General features: G+C 25.7%; 2 protein-coding genes across 9 annotated transcripts in view; both read right to left on the reverse strand.

The window, feature by feature from the left end:
- Positions 1–6,245, reverse strand: part of LOC122509058 (guanine nucleotide-binding protein G(q) subunit alpha) — a 63,454-nt gene extending 57,209 nt beyond the window's left edge. For 2 of the 6 annotated variants that reach the window (XM_043622824.1, XM_043622825.1), the window contains exon 1: positions 4,226–4,817. In XM_043622824.1, the coding sequence (XP_043478759.1) occupies positions 4,226–4,343 (118 nt within the window). In that variant the 5' untranslated portion in view covers positions 4,344–4,817. Of the gene's footprint in view, positions 1–4,225 lie in introns of all 6 variants that reach the window. The other 4 variants (XM_043622823.1, XM_043622820.1, XM_043622822.1 and 1 more) reach the window with 4 other exon arrangements.
- A 3,998-nt stretch (positions 6,246–10,243) lies between these two features.
- Positions 10,244–18,950, reverse strand: part of LOC122509009 (myc box-dependent-interacting protein 1) — a 43,155-nt gene continuing 34,448 nt past the window's right edge. The window contains exons 3-9 of one of the 3 annotated variants that reach the window (XM_043622738.1): positions 18,060–18,250; positions 15,727–15,999; positions 15,215–15,333; positions 15,017–15,060; positions 14,574–14,798; positions 11,936–12,114; positions 10,244–11,563 (exon numbers count right to left, since the gene is read on the reverse strand). In XM_043622738.1, coding sequence (XP_043478673.1) covers positions 11,483–11,563; positions 11,936–12,114; positions 14,574–14,798; positions 15,017–15,060; positions 15,215–15,333; positions 15,727–15,999; positions 18,060–18,250 — 1,112 coding nt within the window. In that variant the 3' untranslated portion in view covers positions 10,244–11,482. The remainder of the gene's footprint in view (positions 11,564–11,935; positions 12,115–14,573; positions 14,799–15,016; positions 15,061–15,214; positions 15,334–15,726; positions 16,000–18,059; positions 18,251–18,950) is intronic. The other 2 variants (XM_043622739.1, XM_043622740.1) reach the window with 2 other exon arrangements.

Consider the following 18,950-nt stretch of genomic DNA (forward strand, 5'->3'; position numbering starts at 1 on the left):
TTTTAGACCCCCCCTTCACTATTTTTTTTACTTTCAAATAAAATTTTTAAAAATTAGGAAAACTTTTTTTCTTCCTTAAATTAAGATTAAATTAAAATTAAAAATCTAATCTAATCTCTAGAAAAGAGATAATAAACGAGATAATAAACAAAACAAAAAATCCAAATAAAGTGGCACCTCTTAAATATGATATATTTTAATACATCGAATGGACCTTAAAGTGCCGGATGTTAACATTAGAGTAAAGGTGAAAGAAGATTTACGATTCAAGAGATCGGACATTTTTTTTAATTTACTTAATTAAATGCAAAGTGGATAATTGATTATGGAAAATCACACCTTCCTAGACCTTTTCAAATAACCTTCAACGCAATCCTTCAAAAAAGGAAGTTTAATTTATACAAAATAACTGTTAAGCTTGTTATATTATAGAAATCACATTATTCAATTGGAATAAAACGAGAATAAGAAAGAGAGAAAGAGAAATTTTAAACTATATCATCATCACAATCAAATATGCAATGAAATTTATAATTTCCTACATAAATAATGTTTATCAATTTTTTATAAAGTTTTTAAATTCATAATAATAAAAAAAGCTCTCAATTTTATGTATCGACAACTTGTCCTTCTACAAAAACTTGCTTTTTGACAAATATTTTCAAAATTAATTAATAATTTCTGAATTATCAATTTAAAATAAAATAAATTAAAGGTTATGTTTGTGTTAAATTTATTTTCATTAAGTGTCTTTTTAATTATTTAAATTTGAAACCAATTTTTATTAAATATTTTGAATAAAGTTAAAACTTGAACATCAATAATATTCGTAATAAATAATTCATTCCCTTTCTGTATTTTTACTCCAAAAATTGTAAACATAACCTAAAATTTTTTGCTTCTTAACTACATACTTTTTTTGGATGAATAAATTAATAAATATTTCACTAATTAATTATTTTCCCTGACAAAATAAAAAACTAAATTTTTTATAATAATTGTAAGCGTTTAAATAGAGACAAAAAATTACATTCAACGTTCAAAATTTCAGTGACATCATTAAAATTATACACAGAAATTTTATAAATATTTCTAATTTCACAAAGAATTAAAATAGTAAAATAGTTAATAGCATTAAAAATTTGCATTGTTATAAACATTTTACGTCCGTGATTTTAGTTATGATTTTAACTTCATTGTCTCGTGAAGAAGAGGAATTTTAATAAAAATCACGTACAAGTCATTAATCATTAACAAACACGTGTGAATTGTCCAAAGAATATACAGTTGTTTTTACAAAAAAATTAATAACTACTGAGATAAAAAAAGTAGAAATTTTAAAAAACTAAAATAGGAATTTAAAACTAGATAAACGTCTTATTTTCAAAAATTTAAATTAAAAATAAAGAAAAATTCCTTTCATACAGATAATTATATAAATAATTCAGATAATTTTAATAACATAAAAATGACACAATCTCTTGGAAATTGAATAGATGGGTCATTGACTCAATAAAAAAAATATGTTATCAATTTAAATTCCATTGTATGTCAAATATCAGTACAAATACTACTTAATTAATTTTACAATCAACAACGAAAGTAATTAATTATTATTAAATATAATTTTTCGTTTCAAGTTTTAAATATAGTTTTTATTCTTGATTTTAATATTTAGAAGATATATTTTTTTTATTTTTAGAAATTTAATATTTTTTTGATTTTTAGAAAATTTAATTGTTCTTTAATTTTAGAAATGTAATATTTTTTATTTTTATTACATACAAATATGAATAATTAATAATAATATAACATAATTATGTTCTCTAAATAAACATCATATCAATATTAAATATTTCGATTCAATAAATCTGTCAAGGAGGAGTAATTAAAAAAAGTACTTTTTAATATTAATTTCTAAAAATATGATCACTTTGTATAACAAAAGAAGAATACAGACTGAAAGTTTGAATAGTAGCCAAAGAAACTGGGTCATTAAAATATTTACTATATTGTTAAAAAAAAGAAAAAAAACTCGTTTCCTAGTAACTTCATTTTGCGATACTTAAATTCACAGAGTTTTCCTCAAAAGTGTCATAAACCGTGATAAGAGTAATTTCTTGGAAGTGAACTTTTAACTTGCTTATTCAGCTGTTTATTGAATATTTGCAAATTAATATATAACTCAATTATACTAGTTACTATAGATTCTAAAATAAACAAAAAAAATACTCGTCAATTTTCCGTAAATAGCTTAATTTTTAATTTCATATTCTGTACAGGCATTATAAATTTCCCTTTGAATAAACACTACTATTTTCTGACAGTGCGGATTACATAACCTAAAATTTTATAATCTTTTCTTGCTTGTCAAAAATATTGTATCAGCTAATTTATCCAACACTTCTCTATTTCTAAATTAAACATTTCTTTCAATTATTCAAAATCAAATTATTTTTATCAAATTTTATAAAATTATTATTATTATTAATTGTTAATTAGTTTTTCCAAAGTGTTTACTTTCTATTTGGAAAGTTATATTATCAAAATATTGACAACAACAAAATTTTAATAATTTTTTGTTTTCTTTATTTACAAAAAAATTTTATATCAAATTTTTAGAATAAATGAGGAGCTGAAAGCGAAATGTCAATAAAATAAAAATAAAGCAATACGAGTCGATCACTGCCAAAGTGACATTTATGTCAATTTTTTAATTTTAGTTTTTTCTCCTATACAAACGTGTGTTTGAAGGCCAAAAATAACACGTTTACACAAAAAAAAATTATGTAAATTAAACATTCATGAAATTTAATAATTTAATTTTAAAAAATTTACAAAAAGTTTTTTTGTAAATTTAAATTATATTAATTTAATTGTATTAATTATTAATTATATTAATTATTAATCTGTTATTAATTTGCCAGGAAAAAAGTCAAATTAATGAATGAAATAATATTTTAACTGCGGTTTTTAGTATTAAAAATAACAATTCCGAGTCATTGGATAATTTATCACAAGCAAAATAAATAAATACAAAATTACAAAAGTGATGCAATTCAAAAAGTTGATAAATCCATTTTTAAGGAAGAATCCAAAGAATATTAAATTTGGTAAAAGCGCGAAAAATACAGTTTTCAATATTTTGAAAGAATTTAAAGTTCCATTTGAATAAAAATAACAATCTGTCAATAAGAATCGCTTTTGGTAACATAACCTAAGATTTGAATATAGTTAGTTCTCTATTTGTAAATAGTCCTTACTGACAAAAATTACTATTTTTATTCAAATGCAACTTTTATTTTAAATATCTAAAGTTATTTTTTTTACCCTTCCATTAAAACGAATAAAAATTCATCTTTTTCTATCAAAATGCGAAATGACATTGAACTTTTTTTTTTAGTCCATCAGATTCTTCTTTGAAAAAATTTCTTTGAAACATAGTTTTTTAGTGAATAATATTTAAATATTATTTTTAAGAATGTTTAGCAATTATCGTAGAATAATTCTTTTTTATAAAATAATTCATGAATGTTTCTTTCACATTTTTGTAGAATTATTGCAAATCGTTATCTTCAGGAAATATACTTTGTTTTAAAAATATTCGTTTGTCAACGTTGTGGACCAACTTTGAATAATATGAACAGAAATCCTGTGTTTAGAAAACTTTCAAAAATAGATTTATCACTTTTCGTCCAATTGCTCTTAGATAGAAAATAATTAATAGTTTTCACTTTTATTACTTATTCTTTCATTTTTACTTTTTATAATAAAAATTTTACTTTATTAAAACCCAACAATTGTTATTTTTAACACCAATATTTCAAATTTTTTTTTTCTTTTAAATTATCAGAAAATGTTTATTTAATCATCGCAGCAGAAAGTAAAAAATTCAACTCTATTTATTTTCGACAAATTCAGATTTGTAGAACTAAAAATGGAGCAGTCCGTTTGTGTAGTGTTTTCGTCATGAAATATTACATTGAAAAAAATGAAACAATCGAAAATAAATGTAATAATTGAGTAGAAAATAAAAGAAATACTATGCTTGGGACATTGGGAAAGTTCATGGGCCAAAGTGAGGACCTTGCCCAGCAGAAGTGAGCAGAAGGGTGGACGAGGCCTCTCTCTTTGACACACACGGGGTCATTTAAAAAAGGGGGGAAGAGGGGCAGCAAGTGTTGTACAATAGTAGAGAACCACGAGGGTCGTTTAAAAGACTCACCAAGTAAAAGGAGCTTGAGTTCCCGCCTGGCATCACGTTTATCCCTCCTGAGTTGACGTTCAATCTCCTGGTTGATTCGTTTCTGTTCCTTGGCCTCTTCCGACAGGCAACACGCCATGATTCAGGGCAGTGGGATCCTCCTCGACGGGAGGAGGGTGTGTGAGGGGGGAGGGAGCGACAGAGTAGGCCGCCCGAGCGCGACAGCCAGCGGGCACTCTTGATCGTCGTCGTCTTTGCCGTTGTCGTCGTCGCGGTCGCTTCGACGTATTTATTATCTTGCCAACGTGAAAAGCACCAATTTTTTGTCTCGCCTTCTTGTCGCCGTTTTGCTTGCTTTATAAAAGCGCTGCCACTGACCTTAGAACCCGTCGTCGTCGTCGTTTCTATATAATTTCTGATCCTTATCTCTTTTGCTATTTATCCGTGATTCTTGTTTTCAATTATAATTTCTAAATTTCTGTTCAATTTTCCTTTTGGACCTTTTTAATATTCTATTTTCTTTTTTCACCTCGATCACTACCTCTTTTTTTCACATGCGGCGGAACACTCCTGACAGGGCTGGATGACGCCAGCGACACACCGACACACTGTACTCGGGGCAGAGAATAAAACCGGTGAAACACACACGCGTTTTCCTCGGTGCAGCCGAGCTTAAAAATCGCCGGTTGCACCTTCTTTGGCACTTGGACCAGGACGTTAATTCCGGTGACCCGTCGACCACCCTGGTGGTCCTTGGGTCCCTCACCCTGTACACGCTTACTCGTACGCCTTCGTTCACTCGACTCCCGGCGCGGTTGGGTGTGACCCACCGCGCGCGCTCTCTCTTCTGTCTGTCACTTTCTCTCTTTCTCTCTCTCACACTCTCTTTCGCTCTCTCTCTCTCTCTTTTTCACACACACCTCTTTCTCGCACACATACACAGTTTTTCTCCTCTACTGTGTGTTATATATTCCGTATCCACGCACTAGGTTATCTATATTTGTATATATGAACGATGCACTGTGTCACACACTCAAGCCAACCGCCATGAACTTCGCCGAAGGTGAAGAGGAAATCGTCTGCTGTTAAATACTACTACTTGCTACTGCTGTGCTCTGCTTCCCACACACGAACGAACAGCCGGTGCCGAAGCTTAGAAATTGTTTAACGTCCCTGACTGTGACTCGGCTCTTTATCAAGCCTCGCTCGCCGAAAATCTTATTAGGCCAAACCAGATTGGTGAAGCCCGAGTAAAGATGACTCGTCGTCGAGGTAACACAGTCAGACGCGTTCGAGCGGCGCGCACGTGTCTTCACACTAACAAGATTAGAAAAATCAGCCAAAGAAGAGGCTGGAGCAGTTGCCACAATCTGCCGAGAGGAGGCACGGACGATGGCACGTACCAACTTTTCGTATTTTTTAGGTTAAAAAAGTATTTATCCGGCAATTTATCAAAAAAGTTGTGCACTTCTAAATTCTCAACAATTGCACCTTTAAAAGTAAAAGTAGATTCTCGATATTGTTCTGTTTGTTCTCTATCCTTACTTGTTTAGAAAAAAATACGTCTCTTTTCCTCTCGCAGTGTATGTCGATTTTTTTGTCTCTTTCTCGAACAAGAAATTCCCTCTTTTTCCCCTCGACTTTCCTTGCTCTATTCACTTGTCTAATTTCACCCTGGATAAAGTCCAGTCTATTTCATCCATTCGTAGGGACAATAAACACATCACTAAACTATTCAATAACTTCTACAAACTGTAAAATAGTTTATAAAAAGACGCAATTTCACACGCGAGATTAATCTACCAGACATTCACTTGATTCACTTACTCACACTCTAGTAAACCGCCTTGTCGCAAGATGGCGCTCAATACAATTTTTGCCGGTTCGACAGGGGCGACTCTAGTCCCATTCGCACCCTGCGCTCTTTTCAATTTTTGCAAAATTACAATTTTTTGCTCTTTTCCAATAAAAAAAATTTTATTATTAAAGAAAAAAAGATCTTATTCTCTAATTTGAATAGCTTGATTGATTATATTATCTTGATTATTAGTAGTCTTCAACTAAAATAACGAAATTGTAAAAAATTGTAAACTTACTGCTTTTTTGGACAGGATTATTTTCGTAAAGAAATATTTTCTTTCTAAACCTCTTGGATCTTATATTCTTCTACCGAAAACAAATTCTTCTTATTCTATTCTTCATTTCTTCTCCATAACTTCGTCATTGAAATCATGGAAGTTTGAGTAAAAAAAAAAGTTCCGTTTGAAAATCAAGCTCAAAATTTCACTCTCACTGAAACAAATAAAATAAAACAAAAAATAAAATTATTCGTAAATTCTTCAATAAAAAATATTTTAGAAAATAAAAACTTAAAATAATATAAAAGAAATTCAATTATACTTTTTCAAAAAAATTAATTTCAAAATTCAATTATTTATAAAAATTCGAGCTATATTGCTTTTAATATTCAATTATTATCTAAAATCTTACCTGAAATTCATTTTTAAATCAATTTTTATTTATTTTATCCAAAAATAAATAATTCATTGAATAATTGAATGTGTCGTAAAATTCAATTCCAATAAAAATTTTTTCAACAAAATTTTTAAATAATTAAATTCATAATTAAACTTTTGACGAATTTTAATAAGATTTTTAAGAATAATTACATTTTTCGAGAAATTGGATTAAAACTGTATTGAAAATAATTAAAAATCCTGCGATGAATTTTATTATTTGTGAAAATAATAAAACTCATCGAAGAAGACTTTTATTATTTTTGTATAATATTTTAACTGAAATCCATTTTTAAATAAATTTTTATTAGAAAATTCTACTAGAATTCAATTAGTTAAATACAAAAAAAAATTTATCGAATAATTGCATGTTTCTTAAAATTGAATTCTCATAAAGAATTTTATCAATAAATTTCTAAATAATTAAATTCTTTTGACGAATTTTAATAAAATTTTTGAAAATAATTGAAATTTTGCCAAGAATTTTATTAAAATAATTGAATTTCGGAGAAATTTAAAAAAATTTTTGAACATAATTGAATTTTTGCGAAGAATTTTATTATTTTTGAAAATAATTGAATTTCGGAGAAGAATTTATTTAATTCTAAATATATTTAAAATTTTAAAGAGAATTTCATTACTTTTGAAAATAATTAAATTTTGGAGAAGAATTTAATTGTTTCTAAAGACAATTGAAATCCTGAAGAGAATTTAAAAAAATTTTTGAAAATAATTAAATGTTCGAGCCCTGAATGAATTAAAGAAAAATATAATGTTTTCGCCAATTCGAACCGATTTTGAATTCAAATTAAACGAAAAAATAATACTCGTTACCAGATATTAAATAATAACAAAAATATTTGTTGCAAAGTATAAAAATCCGAGTCATTTAAATTAAATTAAATTTCGCTAAAGCTCTTCCTGCATCCTTGAATTTCTGAATGTGAAGCTCAAGATCGTATGAAACACATAACTGAATTTTACCTTCAAACTTGCCAGTTCTCTTTGGTTTGAACTTGTAAAACAAACAAAGCCCTTGGCATCGATTTTTAAGCAGATTAGGATTAGGAGGGGCTTCTCGCTTTCTATAATTTGTACACATGCTTCCGCAGAATTGTGAAATTTAATACTGGAATAGAACCAAAGCCATTTTGTCACTTTTTATCGACCTTGCTCGTTGAAACACGTTTAATTCAATCTTGCCATCAATAATCCGATTCATCCAAACAAAAATAATTCCACATTATCATTCAATCTAAAACAAAATCCAAACAAAAAAATTACATACAAAAGAAAAGAAAGTAAAACAATGTAAAGAAAAAAATATTTTGACATGCCATGAATTTCAAAATAATGTTTGAAAAGTAAAAAGAAATATAACCTTTTTGGTTGATCATTTTGGAACTGGATTTTCGACTGGTTTAAATCTTCCTAAGATCGCAAACAATGGTTCATTACAAACCACTAACTATTTATTATCATCGATACCTAATCGATACAGGCAGTAATTACAATTATATAAGCATTGTATTCGTTACTATAATATAATTTATGCTAAGGTTATGGGTTTTCCAGTAGAATTAAACAACATGACGTAAAAGTGACAAATGAAATAACAATGGATAGCTAATATATTGTTGTAACTAATCACCTTATCGTCATTTTTTTATAATATATATATAGAAATTTCTTAATATTAGAATCAATTGATATTTCATTTTATAATGTGCATATTTAACAAAAATTTTCTTTAACTTTCAAATTTCTGTCTCTGTCACTGAATGCGCACAGTGGCACAGTTTGCGTTTGCGCTCAATTACTTTTAATTAATCGAAAATACAATTCCAATCAAAATAACTATTCGTTTTTATAATAAAACGATTAAAAATTTTGAGACTTAAGTAAAAAAACAAGAATAACCCACTCGTGGTTTAGCTTAAAGGGTTTAAAGGGTTTAAAGCGTTTTCAAGAACTAAAAGAAAGTTAATTTTTAGGTTAAGTTTTGATCCAGAAAATTCGATTCGATAATCGATTCGTGTCTCGATGTTTGAAGCGCGAATTTTCAAATTTCGGTTAAACTGTGCGCATTCGTGTTGCTCTGATAATAATTTTATCAAGCACAACTTTTAAACTATAAATAAATGTGCGCTCCGAAAAAAACTAAGAAGCAAAAAAATTTAGGTTATGTTTGTAATTTTCGGAATGAAATTCGTATCCAAATTTCCACTATAAAACACTGTTTTACTTTTAAGTCTTCATTTGGTCCAAAATATTCGATAAAAACTAATTTCGGTTGTAAACGAAAAACAGAAAGTTTGAATTTCGGTAAAAATGACACAAACATAACCTAAAAATACATTTCTTCTTAGACGCCTTTTTTCGCAGCTCGTCACAAATAATACACAATATTCTCGCATTGATAAAAACAACATTTTTCTGTAAAAAGAAAATGACTCGATTTACAGCATAAACTTAAATAATTCAATAATTGAAATTTCGTCATTATTTGAACCAATTTGAAAAATTAATCATCGTAAAAAATCGGAATGTTCAAAGTTTCAAAACTTGAAACTGTCGAAATTCATTTTCCGAAGTCTATATCAATAAAAATGAATTATATAGAATTATTTCAAATTTTATTACATTTCAGTTTCGAAAATTCGAAATTCGTCAAAAATTTCCAACTAGATTTTAATTTTTCAAGAGAGAAAAAAAAAAGAAAATTATGGTTTTTGGCACAATTTTCGTTGCAACTGTTCGAAAACAAGAAATTAATAAATATTATTAAAGAATACGCTGTAAATCAAATCATTGAACATAAATCGAGGTACATACATTTTTTAATCATGTAGCAAATGGATCGAACTTTAAACGCAGATATGAATTTTAACCATTTTAACAAAAAGAAAAAGAACAATCCATGAATTAAAGGTTTCAGGTCATGTAAAAGTTATTCTTTTCTTTTTTTTACACTACAAAAATGTGCGAATAACTTTCTTACAAGACGCGCTTCGAAAAAAAGAACCTATAAGAAACAAACACTTTTAGGTTATGTTGGTTTTTTTTTTTTGGTTTTTTTTTTTTTTTTTTTTGGTTTTTTTTTTATGTTTTACTTTTAGGTTATGTTCGTAATTTTTGGAATTAGAATACAAAAAGAGGACAAACTCTCTCAACATAAATAATTGTTTCGATTCTTCGTCAGATAAAAAATATTCCATAGAAACTGAGCTTAGTTTTACAAAATTAGTCAGAATTTTCTAATTTCGGTAAAAATGATACAAACATAACCTTTTGATATAAAATATCAAGAAAATTATCAATCCTTCAAGTCAAATATTAAAATAATAAAAACACAATTATAATGTTTTTTAAAAATTTTTAATTGTGTTTTTATTATTTTAATATTTGACTTGAAGGATATTAAATATTAAAATAATAAAAACACAATTTTAATGTTTTTTTTTTAATTTTTAATTGTGTTTTTATTATTTTAATATTTGACTTTGTAGGATTGATAATTTTCTCGATATTTAATATTATTTTTTACCGAGTGATAAATTCTACATTAATACTGTTTTTCTTAGGTGCCTTTTTCAGAGCGCGTCTTGAAAAACCTGAACCATTATCGTCGGTACTATTTCCATGACAATTTTTTAGCAGCAAAAAAATAAAATAAAAAAAAAATTAATGCGACAGCCGCAATTTTTTAAAAAGTGTTATACAAATAAGGATTTTAATATACGCAGTTAACAATCAGTGTGTCATAAGAAAAATCGTAAATAAAATGTAGATATGCAGTCATTAAATAGATCCCATTAGTAGAATAATAAAATGCGTTTCATACAAGTCTGACAATATAATAAGTATAATGCAATATATAATGCAATCCGTTCGATTCAAATAATCTAACTAAGGTGTATGTAATTGGAATTTCCAAAGAAAATCATCTAATGGGAACTATTCCTTTTTTTTCCTTTCACATTGGTGTTTTTCGTTTCGCATCGAAATTACTATTTCTCTCGATTGCGAATAGATAAATTGGACCACGTTTAATTTGGCATCATCTCAAATGAGAATTGTTTGTTGTTCTATCATTTTTTTTCACTCCCCCCTCCCTCAAATATTTGTATATATATGTAAATAATCTAAGATTAAGAATTAATTATTTTCTTAACGACAAATTCGGTGGCCGCAAAGTTACTTCATAAAATATTCTTAAAAATTATCTATGTACAATTTTTTTTTCCTTTTTTTTTCTTCATTCGTAAAATAGTATTAATTTAATATATATTTATATATATATATATAGATTTTTTTATGTTGTATAATTGCTTGTATGTAGATAAGATGTATTATATTAAATCATTAATTAAATATCTCATTTGATTAGTGATGCACATATCATTGATAATCGATATGAGAGAGGACAATTCCATACTCTAATAAAAAAGCAGTGAATGTCAGTTGGCACAGACAGTGGCTGGTTAAGGCACTCTGGGTTTGAAATACTCGGCAGTACCCTCCAGCAAATACTATCTCATTGTTTACGACGTTTACGATAATTTACAGTCTCGTAATTTGCATCTTTTCTTTCTCTCTTTTTTTTTTTTTTTTGAAATCCCACTATTTATTAATCTCCTATAAATACCTTGACTGACTGCAAGATTCTCACTTTCGGTAAATAACATCGTTTCGACTATGTTAAAAAAAATACGCTGTTTCTGTGAGCATTGGAGTGTACGTTGCACATTGAGCAGACCATTCACAGAGGCTTCGTAAAGTTTGCCGGAAACATTCCCTTTTCATTGGTGCCTTCCTTTATTCCCATCAACCAACCTTCCTCCTGAAAAAAATTAATTGAAAATTAATACAATTAATACAATATTATTTCTCGTGAACTAAAAAATTATTTTTTGTGAACTAATAAATTATTTCTTGTGAACTAACAAATTATTTCTTGTGAACTAATAAATTATTTCTTGTGAACTAACAAATTATTTCTTGTGAACTAATAAAATATTTCTTGTGAACTAACAAATTATTTTTTGTGAACTAATAAATTATTTCTTGTGAAATAACACATTTTTTTTAACGGAGTAATTCAACAGACCGATTTCTAATTTTTGATTCTCCGCGATTTTAGCATTATTTGATAGAATTTTGAAGTTTGGAGTGAAAATAAAGAGTGTTTTTTGAAATAAAAAAAAATACAAACCTGCTCTTCTGGATCGTCGTACTCGACAACACGAATTGTTTCCCCAACTTCAAAGGAAAGCTCGTCCACGTCTTCGCGATTATATTTGTACGTTGCCTTCACCCTGTAAAGAACTCCAGCTGGCAAGTTGTCGGTTGTCGCCCCTGTAGATAAATGGGTACCATTTTCATATTCCACCTCTAAAAATTATTGAATTTGCTGCCATTAAGTATCGATCTGTGTCTTTAATTCATTTTTTTTTTCTCTACAAGATCATGCACACAATGGCAGGCAAATTATCATCAACTTTTTCACATTCTTTCATTTATTTTATTCATTTAATTTATTTCATTATTTCATTTATTTCATTTATTACATCTATTTCATTTATTTCATTATTTTATTTATTTTATTTACGTTAATTATTTTATCCTATTTTCTGTCATATTTCAGGACTGTCACAAAAAAATATTATTTTCTAGAATTTTTAACTAAAAATCCTTCTTGAAATCAATTATTTTAAATTTTTGAAAAAGTTCTTTTTGAGAATTTTTAAATCCATTTGTTTACGATTCAATTTTTCGAGAAATTTCAATTCCTCGGAAATTCTTCAATTAAAAATATATTAGAAACTAAAACTTTAAATAATTTTAAAAGGAAATTCAATTAAACCTATCCAAAAAAATTAATTCTACAAAATTGTTGGTTTTTTAACTAATAAGTTTGTAGAATTAATAAAAAATTCAGATTTTCAAAGATTTTAATTTAAAACTTTTTAAAAATTCAATTGTTTTTTAAAATTCACAGTACAATGCTTTTTATACTCAATTATTACCTACAATTTATGACGGAAATTAATTTTTAAATCAATTTTTATTAGAAAATTCTAGGAGAATTCAATTATTTAAATATAAAAATAAATCATTTATTTAATATCTGAATATTTCTCAAAATTGAATTCTCATAAAGAATTTTACCAACAAATTTTTAAATAATTGAATTTTTTTAACGAATTTTAATAAAATTTTCAAGAATAATTACATTTTTCAAGATACATTAGATTAAAATTGTATTAAAATTATTGAAATTCGACACTGAGTTTTTTATTTATAAAAATAATTGAATGCTGGTAAAATTTTTTTATTATTTATGAAAATAATGAAATTATTGGGAAGAAATTTATAAAAAAAATTGTAAATAATTGAATTCTTATGAAAATAATCGAAGTCTTGCCAAGAATGTTATTAAAATTTTTGAAAAAAGAATTTCATTAAATTTTTAAATTAAATTTTTGTGAAAAATTTTATTAAAATTTTTGAAAAAAGAATTTCATTAAATTTTTGTGAAAATTTTTTTTAAATAAATGAATTTTTTTGGAATATTTTATTAAAACAGTAGATATTATAAATCATTTAATTGAGGAAAATAATTGAAAATTTTTTCAAGAATTACATCAAAATTTTTTGCAAATAATTGAATTTCGGAGAAGAATTTTATTATTTATAAAAATAATTGAAATTTTAGTGAGAATTTCATTTAATTTTTTAACATAATTGAATTTCTGCGAAGAATTTTATTACATTTGAAAATAATTGAATTCTCGTGAAATTTTTATTATTTATGCAAAAAAATTAAATTTTTGCATAGAATTTTATTAAAATTGTTTTTAAATAAATGAATTCTTTTGGAATATTTTACTAAAATAGTAGATTTTGAAAATCTTTAAATTGAGGAATATAATTGAAATTGTTTCAAGAATTTCATAAAAATTTTTTGAAAATAATTGAATTTCGGAGAAGAATTTTATTATTTATAAAGATAATTGAAATGTTGAAAATGTAAAAAAAATTTTAAAAATGAAAATTATTTTGAGAGTGCATCACATTTAAAATTGCATAACTTAATTAATTTCAATTTCATAACTTTAATTTTTTCCAATTCCTCTTTTTCTTGTAAAATGTAATTTTGTGTTTGTAATTATTTTAATTTAGCAATTGTGTGACCGTTTCAGTTTATTTTTAATTTGTAGTTAATCTAACGTGTGAAAGTTAATCTAATGTATAATTATCAATCTATTGTGTAATCATAATTATTATGAGCTAATTGTAATTATTGAATAAATACCGAAAAACGATTTCAGTAATGCGTAAATACTGTAATCGTGTACAACAAAAATACACTTGTTAATAAAATTAGTTATACATTCAAGTTAATTACAAAAACAATAATTACATTTTTTGTAGCATTTCATAAAACATTTGCCACACAAATCAGTTGTCAAATCAAAATAAATATCATTGCGTTAAGATAATTCATCTCATTTATCTGTTAAAAAATCTTCTGTTAACACAATTTTTCTACAGATATTAAATTGAGACAAAAAAACAAATCAAAATGTTTCGAAGCAACGTTTTGATTCGTTTTTTGTCTCAATTTGATATCTGTAGAAAAACTGTGAAATCTTTTGCAGTACAAAACGGAAACTGCTTAACTTTATTTTTTTTTACAAATATTTAAAAATTAAAATTACAAAAATTGTAATTCACGAAATAGAAAAATGTTCTTTTTTGAAATATATCAGACACAATTTTTTCAACCGACAAACAGATGAATTATCTCTTCCAATTTTTTTTCGAATGGGGTGAAAAATGATACTCACCAACTGGTATATCGTACAATTCCTCAACTCTTTTTGCAGGTAAAATTGCATTTTTCGTGGATTCATCTTGATTATTGAGGGAATTATCATTGCTGTTAGAGTTGCTATTAGCATTGCTATTGACATTGCTGTTAGCATTGCTGTTAGCATTGCTATTAGCGTTGCCATTTAATTGAGTTGTTGGCGAGGAATCGCCAGTTGCTGCCGCAGTGGAATCCTCCAAAGCTGTAACATGCAAAAATAAAACCACACTCACAAACCAAACACAATTTCAATGTTTCCTAATTAATTAGCATTGCAAATAAATACACGATTTCAATTTTATTTTTCTTGTTAAATATGACAGAAAAAGCACATAAACATTTATATATCTCTCTCTCTCAATGCAAATTATTAGATTATTATTTATTCGCGTGTATTTAATTTTTGAAAATTTTTATTACCTGGTGAAATGTTGTTGTGAGCCGGTTGTGTATTAATTATCAATCTGGAAATAAAAAATACTCGGTTTTTAAATTTTCCAAAAAGAAAGAAGAAAACAAATAAGAAAAGACAAAAAATACAGAAACAAACCAGAATTGTTTGTTTTTTAATTACATATTTACGAATATATTAATGAATAGAGACCTAAGAGAACTTACGCAGAATTAGCGTTTGGTGATTTAGGTGACTGGGAATCTGAATTATTTTTCAAGCTGTATGAGCCTCTTTGACTGTCGTTCGCCAATTTATCGACTATCGCCTCGAGCTCCGAGAAAACCTGCAGCAATTTAATAAAAATGATTGAGATTCAATCATAATTATTGTAATAATAATAAAAATAGTAATAATAAAAATAATAATACAAATAATAATAAAAATAATAATAAAAAATAATAATAGATAATAATAATTAATCTTAATTAATTATTACAATAATAATTATTTAATTCCACTTTTGATATAAATTATTATTATTTATATTAATATAAATAATAATAATTATCATCATAATAAAAATAAATAATTGAAATGAAAATAATTAAGAAAAAAAATAATAAATTAAGAAACATTAAAACAACTTGGTCTCATTATAAAATGAGAGAATTAAATTTACGCAATTTTTCCAAGTATAAGATATAAAATTGCAAAACCATAATATTAAGTTTCGTACCTTAGCACTTTCGGCATGAAAAACTTGTTCCGCTGCGAAAAGAGTTTGAAGATTAGTGACCAGAAAAAGTACACGTGAATCGTAGAGAGCTGGCAATTCGTCGTGCAACTCGGAGTTTAATTGTTCATAGGTTCTTTTAGCTTCGTCCAAGAGCTCCTTGCCCCGAGTGACTTTTAGCTCGTCCCTTTTCTTTGGATTACTTTGCAGTGACTGGAAGGCGTGCCTTTGACTATCGTAATCCACCAACTTTCGTCCTCGTTTGTCAACTTTTTTCTATTCAAATAAAGCAAAATAATAAATTCAAAGTAAATTGAAAAGTAAACTTTTCAATATCAAAATATTGTTTTAACAACTTCAGACTTCGCACTCGATAACTGATTTTAGCAAAAAGTAAAAAGTAGCTTTCAAACTAAAAAAATGTAATAAAAAAATATTAAAAAATTAGCGAACGATTTTATTAGAATTTTTTAAATAATTGAATTTTCAAAAAGAAATTTATTGCTTTTAAAAATAATTGAATTCTTGTGATGATTATTGTTATTTATGGAAATAATTGAATTTTGCAAAGAATTTTATTGAAATCCCTCAAAATAATTGAATTTTCGGGGAAAATTTTGTTATTTATCGACATAATTAACTTCTTTCGAAGAATTATTTATGTAAATAATTGAATCCATCTAAATAATTAAAAAAAACATTTTTTTAAATAATTGATTTTTTCGAGAAATTAAAATTAAATTTGTAAAACTAATTACATTTTTCGAGCAATTCTTGTAAAATTGTATTAAAAATAATTGAAATCTTGCAATGAATTTTGTTATTTATGAAAATAATGGAATTATTGGGAAGAAATTTATAAAAAAAATAGTAAATAATTGAATTCCTGTGAAAATAATCGAAATCTTGCAAGAATTTTATTAAAATTTTTTAAAATAATTGAATTTCGGAGAAGAGTTTTATACTTTATGAAAATAATTAAAACTTTGACGAGAATTTTATTAATTTTTTAAATTAAATTTCTGTGAAGAATTTTATTAGTTATGAAAATAATAGAATTATTGCTAAGAAATTTATTTAAAAAATTTGTAAATAATTGACTTCTTGTGACATTTTTATTATTTATGAAAAAAATTTAATTTTTGCGTAAAATTTTATTAACATTTTTTTGAAATATAGTTTTTTTGGAATATTTTATTAAAATAGTAGATATTAAAAATCATTGAATTAAGGAAAATAATTTGAATTTTTCCAAGAATTTCATCAAAATTTTTAAAAATAATTTAATTTCGGAGAAGAATTTTATTATTTATAAAAATAATTGAAATTTTGACCAGAATTTTATTAAAGTTTTTCAACATAATTGAATTTCTGCGAAGAATAATTGAATTATTCCGAAGAAATTTATGAACAATTTGTAAATAATTGAATTCTTATGAAATTTTCATTATTTATAAAAATAATGAAATGTTTGCGAAATTTTTATTATTTATGAAAATAATGAAATATTTGCGTAGAAATTTATTAAATTTTTTTGAAAATAATTGAATTTTGAAGAAGAATTTTATTATTTATGAAAATAATTGAATTATTTCGAAACATTTTATTAAATTTGTTTAAAAAGAATTGAATTTGTGTGAAGAATTTTGTTTTTTTTTTAAATAAAAGAATTCTTAATAAGAATTTTATAAATAATTATTATTTTAAATAATTCATTTTTTCGAAATATAATAAATTATGAAAATTTTATTTTAAATAATTGAAATCTTGTGGAAAACTTTTTTTGTGAAAATAATTGAATTTCTCGATTAAATAATTTAAAATAGTATTTAAAAATAATTGAAATTCTTCGATGAGTTTTCTTATTTATGAAAATAATTGAATTCTTGCTTAGAATTTTATCAAAAATTTTTCTAAAAAATTGAATTTCCATAAAAAATCTTATCATTAGTGAAAGTAATTAAATTATTGTGAAGAATTGTTTAAAAATTTTGTTAACTATTTGATTTTTTCGAAAATCCTTTGGATATACTATTCTAAATTAATTGAATTCCTGTGGAAATTTTGAAAATAATTAAATCGTTTTAAAGAATTTGATTACAATTTTTTCGAATAGTTTTTTGATTTCTAGTATTATCGAATTTAAAGTAGTGGAAATTCTAAAAAATAAACAGAAATAGTAGCTTTTATTGGCTGAAATCTAAAAATAGTACCCAAATAGTAGCATAACGTAAAAAAATTGTAAATAATAGGTTTTAGTATAGATGAGTGCGAGACTGGAATAAACAAATAGATCATAATTGAATTGAAAATAAAAAAAAATCCTCATATCTTACCCGCATTTCTGGAAACTGACTTTGATACGTGTTTAAAGGTAAGAGCACTTGATCGGCCAATTTGTGAGTGAAGTCTTGCCACAGCATGTCGAGATTCTGTGCTTGTACGTAGAGAAGATCGTGCCCAGTCCATTGGCTTTCGTAGATTTCATTCAAGGAGTCCATAAGCGTCTTGGATGCTGCCTGCACCGCTGGAATCATAAGTGAAAATATATTACCAATTGCACAACAATTTGCCCTTTAAACGCCAGTGCAAATGTCGCGAATTACCAAGAAGAGAGAGAAAGAGAGACTATACAGTATAAGAAACGACGTAAATATTTAATAACATTGATTAAACGATATGATAGATCTCTCCACAATTCATCTCGCAAAAAAAAAAATACCAGAAAAAACTCAATTTAAATGCTTCAATAATAAAATTTAAATTTTAAAATAAATCGTTTACAATTATTTAAAATTATTTAAAATAAATTTTTCAAAATATTATTTAAAAACCTAATTTTTAAATTTAATTTAAATTTAAATTACACTTTTTTCTTTTTACTGAAATAGAGTATTACTTTTATAGAATGAAACGCGCTCCGAAGAAAGCGCACCTGTGCAAAAAATTTAAGGTACCTTTCTTTCGGAGCGCATCACAGTTATTTTTTTATCAAGAAAAATTAAAAATTTATTTATTTTATTTTTTTTCCAAACGTGTTTGTGTGTGTGTGTGCGAGACAGGAAAAGAATCACTTTCTTGACCTACTTTTGTATATACACAGACAACTGACAAAGTGCATTCACCTGTTACGATAAGACAAACACTTGTAAAAGTGAATAAATTATATACAGGAGTAAAAAGTTACAAAGTAAATTACAAAGTTATGTTTCAGACAATAAAACTTT

The sequence above is a fragment of the Leptopilina heterotoma genome, unplaced genomic scaffold (assembly GCF_015476425.1).
Source record: "Leptopilina heterotoma isolate Lh14 unplaced genomic scaffold, ASM1547642v1 Lhet_59, whole genome shotgun sequence".
Taxonomy (NCBI): Eukaryota; Metazoa; Arthropoda; class Insecta; order Hymenoptera; family Figitidae; genus Leptopilina; species Leptopilina heterotoma.